The following is a 7,295-nucleotide window of genomic DNA, read 5'->3' as shown; positions in this document are numbered from 1 at the left end:
GGTATTTTTAACTTTTCCTTTTTTTCTCCAAGTACATTTCACATTTATTTATCTGCATTTCACATTTACTATCGTAACTTGTCAAAATATTATTTTTATTTTTTATTCATAGAATTCTTTCTTTATCTTTAGCTTATATATACTTATCTTCTTATATGTTTATCCTTTTCAAATTATCTTTGTTTTATATCTATATATCTATATTAAATCTCAATATATTATAAAAGAATTTTCCAATAAATAAAAAATATAACATTGTATTACAATTTAAATAATAATCATTAAAGAAATTATTTTGTACGAGGAAATAGTGATTTCCTTCTTTTGTTTGCGTGTAATGTGCAAAACCACGTCGTTTTGCAAAAAAAAAAAAATCAAAAGGAGAAAAAACCAAACTTTTGAAACCTCATATCATATCATCGTTAGCGTTACCCTCGGAACTGAACTGAACTGAACTGAACCGGATCCAGAGAGTGCTCCTAAACGACGCCGTTTCGCAAGCATCAGTAGTGTAGTCGCAGAGAATCAAATCAATGGAGAAGGGAAAGGGAGTGATGGGATCGGGAGGACGAAGATGGGGCGTTGACTTCTCCGACAATTCCACTTCTCGCGATATTCCCGATCCTCCCGGTTTCTGTCGCACTTCTCTCGATCAGGCACGCATAAGCTCTATAACCCTTTTTCTTCTCTTTCGATTTCGTTCAATTTTTTTTTTATGAAAAAAATCTCATTAAAATCGTGCAGGACGATTCAACGCTCAGTCGCCAGAAGAAGGACGCTGAATCCAACTGGAAAGCCCAGGTTTTTACCTTCTTCTTTGTTGAGGAAATAAGAAATTTGTTTAATTTAATTATTGGTTTTTATGATTATTGTTTTTTTATGGGCAAATGTTAGTTTTTTTATTAGCGAGGAAATTTAATCCCTCCCTCCCTTCTCCATCTACCACCGAGTCAACCTTATAACTCAACTCCGGTTTTTATGATTATTGTTATTATGATGTGAATAGAAAGCTTGGGAGGTAGCACAAGCCCCTATGAAGAATTTGCTAATGATGGGGTTCATGATGTGGATGGCTGGTAGCACAGTCCACTTGTTCAGCATTGGGATCACTTTCTCAGCCCTTTGGCAACCCATCAGTGCCCTACAGAGTGTCGGAAAGAGTATGCGAAATTCGTGCTTATCATCTCATTTTTAGCGTATATTTGTTGAAGGATCTTGCCATGTTCACTGGTTAAGGAATTAAAAGAGGTTTTTCTTATTTATTAGAAATAATATGAGAAGGCATCTTTACGCACCCTAATAATAAAACTTTCCCCTTTTACTTCCTTAACCGGTGCCCTAAGCATTTCCTTTTGTTGAATTGAATGATTGATCTTATTAGACGTATCCCACTCCCTTCTGGTATGTCTTTGTTCTGCATGTTCCCCTTATTTTAAGATCATCAATTATGCTAGTGTTTGAGGGCATGGAAGGAGTATTTTGTAGCATCTTCTGCAATTCATTCTCTTCTGGAATGGGTGATGCTTTTAACTTCCTTTGTTCCAATTCCTTTGACGTAAGGTGTTCTAGTTGCACATTAGTAAATATGCTTTTCATAGTATTTTTGGTTTTTAGGTTTATAAGTATCTTTTTGGCTTGAAACTCAATACGGAACGGAGAACTTCAGCTTGGTCTGGGATTGTTAATGTATTCTATTGGTTTTTGCAGTGTTTGAGCCCTACAAAGACAATAAGGTGGAGCTTCTTGGACCTAAGTTGTTATTCATAGCCCTTAATTTGGGCGGCCTGGCACTAGGTGTTTGGAAGGTAATATATGTAGTCATGTTGTGCCTTGTGATTGTTATCATGATACTTGTATTTCTAAATTTTAAAGTAAATGTGTGTATGTGACATTGTTGTTGTCAAACTCTTAAACTCTTATGTGTTTATGAATTATGATCCCTTGACACAAACATTTTAAACTGCTCATAAACTCTTGTTTATATCATACAAGTTCAGGCAAACTGTAACAAATTTGGTAAACTCTCTGTTCTACTGGCAAGTTTACAAGCCTAGATTTATACATGGTTTTGGCTTTCAAATGTATAGCTTTGGTGGATTTTGTTGGATACTTGGATTGGATTGCGTATGTTCTGCACTGTATATGGGGTTTATGAAGCTAATTGCATGTTTTCATTATTATTTTTATTCTGATTTGTTAAACTATGAAAAAAAATGCAAATGCCTGGCTTAATATAATGCTAATGTGGGTCAAGTGTTGAGTTATGTTTTTACTTTGTTACTTACATTTGCTTTGTTATGGAGTCGGAATGTTCGATATTAATATGGAACTATGGATATGCTATTGAATTATGTTAGTCCTAGAATTTGTTTTCTAAATAACATTTTTGAAGAATTATTTGAGTTTACTATGATTCCACAAGTTTATCTAAACTTTCGAGTTTGACAACCCTGGCACTATGTGATTGTCATGTTCTGCAGCTCAATGCATTGGGGCTTCTTCCTACACACACATCAGACTGGGTCTCATCCTTGGCACCTGCTCAGGTGTGATTTGTGTTTTTAATACATTAATTGCATCTGATATTTGTTCTAGGTCTTGTAATATTTTGAGCCCTCTTCAAACAATAGTTATAAAAGTTAGACAAACTATCTTGCTGGGTCCATGGTATTATGACAAAAACCTTGCAGATGTATTCTCCCAGGTTGCAGCTATTTGATAAATAATCATCATATTGTCATTATTTCATGTAAAATTGATGGCGTACGATGTTTTTAAATGATGTGCAAAATCATTTTTGGCATTATGAAGATGTTCTTTAATGATGAATTCCATATCACAAGAGTTTTGGTATTGACAATCTGAAGTTCAAGTGATGATTTTATTCTATTAATCCTTATTTCTTGTAAAGCTGTAGTACCTTTTTCTTGGTTTATTTTCATATTCTTCCCATGATGAAGTCAACAATCTATAACTTTGATTTTAGCGCTGCTGCTTACAACTATTATTGCTACTGGTTTTTAATTTTTCCTACCTGTATATATAGTCCCTTTCTTACTTTTCAATTCTGTAAGATGGAAATAGTCTTCTTGTCCTTGTATTTTCTCTATACTTATATCTAAAATTTAGATTCCTGGTCTTCCTATCCAATGCATTGATAGTTAGAGTTTGGGCAACATTACTTTTAGAGTCATAAAAGAAAATTGGCAACGATTTATGCTGGGAGACTATACATTTGAAATCACATGCCTATTTTTAATACAAATACAAATTTAATCATTTTTCCTTTATTGAACTGAAACTGGCATCAGAGGTGGCAAAAGAATGCTTGCAAGTCATTCTATGGTATTGATGTCACAGTAAATATAGAAGGACCATAGTTATACAATGTGTAAAAGAAACATATAGTATATTAAAGAGTTTGTGCAAAGCTGTTAGATTCTAGTCAAAACACGAAATATGTGTTTTAAATTTGCTTTGTAATGTAAACAAGATAGTGCAAAAGGTTGATTATAAATAAAAATGAAAAGAAAAAAGTAAGGATCTATAATTGGTTGACATGTCTCCTTTTTGTCAATTTAAGATCTGTTGATTGGTTGTCATTTTCATGATTATGATGCCATAATGCCTTTAGTTCCCTTGCTTTATATGCTTGTAACCTTACTTTTTTCATATCTTCAGGAGGTGGAGTTTTCAGGTGGGGGTGTTAATTTGGGGTGATTTGCGAGTTTTTTCATTCCCAGCTTGTCTTGGAGGGAATTTAAGTAAACAAGGACAAGGATTCAAGGTTGGTGGTCAACATTATATTCTAATGGTTATGATGGCCCACGTGAAGCATGACTGATTTCCGATTTCAAAAAATGTTGTAGTCATTAAAATTGGACTGGGTTTGTAGTATTAGTTTGAAGATGCTCCGAATAATTAAGATTTTTCTATTTATATTTTGGATTCTAATATTTGCACGTTATAATTTCCTATATCTCTTTTATCAGGTTTGATATAAAGAAAAATGATGTACAAGAATTTCTTGTATATTTATGAAGCATTAGCTAATGATTTCTTTTATATGCTTAAGTTGATTCACCTTTCACCACTTGCATGTATAGGTGGTATATCTATCTGTGATTCTGTGCCCTTGTAACTAATTAACTTACTTGAAAATTTTAATCATAATGTACCATGATGAAAGTATTCTTCAAAGTGGTTTTCAATTTTAGCTAAATGTGAGTGAAACTTGATGATACCATTTTGGCTAAACAGTTTCTGCGGATATGGCTCATTCTTGGATATTATAAATACCATTGAATACCAGCATCATTCAAGGGGTAGTCAAATTCCATTCTGCCATACTTCTTCTAAGCTCTGAATTCTTCTCTATATTTTGAGTACTTCAGAGTTGTTCTTAGATAGATTATATGCATCAGTGACGAAGTGTATTTGGGAATTGAAATCCTAGTGATTTGTTCATCTGTTGTAGTCTTTTCTATATTCTTTAGTAAATCCTGTCATCATCTATAGTAAGCCATTCTGTCTCGTTTTTTTACAATAGTACTATTTTGTGTTATTAGAATGAATGTATAAAAATAACTGTTACAAACAGTTATTGCAGGACAGTTAGACAACTAACTACTTTTCTTTCACTAATAGAATTCTGTTAGTTAGTTATTAGTTAGTTTAACAGAATTTTGTTAGTCAGTTGTTAGTTAGATAGTGATTAGCTTAAGGTTTAGAGGTTTATAAATACCTCCTTTGTAATTGCATTAAAGACTAACTTTTTCGGAATCAATAATATCAGTTTTTCCTTTTTCTGTTCTCAATCTTTTCTCTTATTTTCTCTGTTCTCTAAATCTGATATGGTATTAGAGCTTGTTTCTTCGTAAAAACTCTTCTCTTCAGTTTATTGAGCTGCACCTTCACATCCATGGCTTCCGCATCTCAAGGTTTCAGTTTGCATTCATTTTCGACAACGATAGCTGAGAAATTGGATGATTCCAACTATCTACACTGGCAACAATGCGTCGAACCAGTCACTAATCGCAAAAGCTGCAGAGGTTTGTGGTTAATCCAATCATTCTGCCTCAGTTTCTCACAGAAGATGATTGAATCATAGATCGCATTAATCCTGAATATGAAGCTTGGGAAGTGCAGGACCAAACATTGCTTGTTTGGCTTCAGTCGACACTCTCGAAGTCTGTCCTTTCTTGCATGCTAGGCTCAAATCACTCCTATCAGGTATGGGAGAAGATTCACGAGCATTTCAGCCTTCACACCAAGTCTAGGGCACGACAATTACGGACCGTGATGTGTGCTGTCTCACTCGAAGGGAAAACAATGGATGAGTACCTTCACAAAATCAATGGCAACGTCGACGAGCTTGTTGGCATTGGAGTTCCGGTACGTCATGAGGAGCATGTCGATGCTATTCTTGAAGGTCTACCTTCGGATTATGCGCCAGTAGTTTCTGTGATTGAAAGCAAGAAACCTAGGCCATCAATTGCAGAGATTGAGGCTCTGCTTTATGGCCACAAAACTTGCCTTGTTCGATACAATCAAGACACTTTGATGCTTGCGTCTCTATCCTTGAATTACACTCAAGGTTATTCGTATGGAAGCTCATATAAAGGTAATGATTCTGGTGGCTCTAGAGGAGGTTATGGTAGAAGTAACGGTGGTTGTAATACTTCATTTGATCGAGGTGGTGGTTGTTGTGGTTCTGGAAGAGGCTGTGGTGGAGGCAGATTTGCTAACCTCCAGTGTCAAATCTGCCTCAAGTATAGTCACACTCACCTTTGTTGATCCAACTACACTCCAACCAATCCTTTATTCGATTGCCTCGGGTAGGACCTCAAATACTTGGGTTAATCCTAACTCTAAACCAGTTACTCAGTCCTCTAGCCAGCCTAGTGTGATGCTTACCAATTCAACACCTTAGGGCAATGGTCAAGCTAGCTCAACATGGATTCCAGATTCTGGAACTAGTTTTCATGTAACTAGTGAATCACAACATATCAAACAACTGTCACATTTTGATGGACCTGACCAAATCTTTATAGGAAATGGTGAAGGTTTGAGTATTTCCAACACTGGTTCTTTTTTTTGCCTCCTAATAACTCTTATATTACTTTCAAACTTAATAAGCTATTACATGTTCCTTCCATTTCGAAAAATTTGCTAAGTGTCAGTCAGTTTGCTCAAGATAATGTTGTTTTCTTTGAATTTCACTCTCACTTATGTCTTGTCAAATCACAGGGGACCAATAAAGTGCTCCTTCAAGGTGTTGTGGGTGCTGATGGTCTCTATTCTTTTCATAACATCAAAATCCAGGATCACAGACCTCAGCTGTTATCAACAACATCTACTGCTAATAAAGAGTCTACTGTTACATCTAGTTCTGGTTTTTCATCTCCTAGCACTGTTAACCTTTGGCATGCTAGGTTAGGACACCCTAATAGTCATGTACTAAAACTTGTTCTTGACGAGTGTAACATTTCTTCATCTAATAAAGTGATTTCAGATTTTTGTGCCTCTTGTTGTGTGGGAAAATCTCATAGGCTGTCTTTCTATGCTTTCACTTCAATTTATTCTCCTTTAGAACTTGTCTTCACAGATATATGGGAGCCTTCTCATTTAACCTCCTACTCTGGTTTCAAATACTATGTATTGTTTATTGATGCTTTTTCACGATATACTTGAATATTTCCTATTAAAACCAAAGCTGAAACTGTGTGTTTTCCAAACTTTCAAGTTATCAGTTGAACTTGAACTTAACACTAAAATAAAAAGTGTTCAATCTGATTGGGGTGGTGAATAAACACCCTTCTCTGCTTTATTAGCTTCATATGGCATTTCGCATAGGTTAATCTGTCCACACACTCATCATCAAAATGGTGTAGTTGAAAGGAAGCATAGACATATAATTGATCTAGGACTCACATTACTTCATCATGCAACTCTACCTCTACAGTTTTGGGATTATGCTTTTGTCACTACAATCTATTTGATTAATAGGTTACCCACTGCGGCACTCAACTTTGCTATTCCATTTGTCACTCTTTTAAACAAAGAGCCTGGTTTTCACTTTCTTAAAACATTTGGCTGTGCATGCTTTCCTCTGTTGAAACCCTATCATACTCACAAACTAGATTTCAGGTCTCGAGCGTGTTTTCTTGGGGTACTCCTCTTCACATAAAGGCTACATATGTCTGTCTTCAACTGGTAGAATTTACATTTCTAAGGATGTTTTGCTTAATGAGTTGAGGTTTCCATATTTAGATCTGTTTTCGTCTTCCTCCAGT

General features: G+C 35.2%; 1 protein-coding gene across 2 annotated transcripts; it reads left to right on the top strand.

Annotated features, from left to right (window-relative positions):
• The first annotated feature begins 354 nt into the window (after positions 1-354).
• LOC100305631 (uncharacterized) lies at positions 355-4,078 on the top strand. Of its 2 annotated transcripts, NM_001251315.2 has the most exons (6): positions 404-656; positions 745-801; positions 1,007-1,160; positions 1,708-1,805; positions 2,481-2,546; positions 3,682-4,078. In NM_001251315.2, exons 1-6 carry the CDS (start codon positions 534-536, stop codon positions 3,718-3,720), a joined length of 537 nt encoding a protein of 178 aa, NP_001238244.2. In that variant the 5' UTR covers positions 404-533; the 3' UTR covers positions 3,721-4,078. The 2 variants fall into 2 exon arrangements, with proteins under 2 accessions (XP_006595494.1, NP_001238244.2); XM_006595431.4 differs by lacking the exons at positions 1,708-1,805; positions 2,481-2,546; positions 3,682-4,078 and adding an exon at positions 1,455-1,654 and having other exon boundaries at positions 355-656.
• The last annotated feature ends 3,217 nt before the right edge of the window (positions 4,079-7,295 follow it).

Source organism: Glycine max, chromosome 14 (assembly GCF_000004515.6).
Source record: "Glycine max cultivar Williams 82 chromosome 14, Glycine_max_v4.0, whole genome shotgun sequence".
Lineage (NCBI taxonomy): Eukaryota > Viridiplantae > Streptophyta > Magnoliopsida > Fabales > Fabaceae > Glycine > Glycine max.
This window is presented reverse-complemented; position numbering and strand designations above follow the sequence as displayed.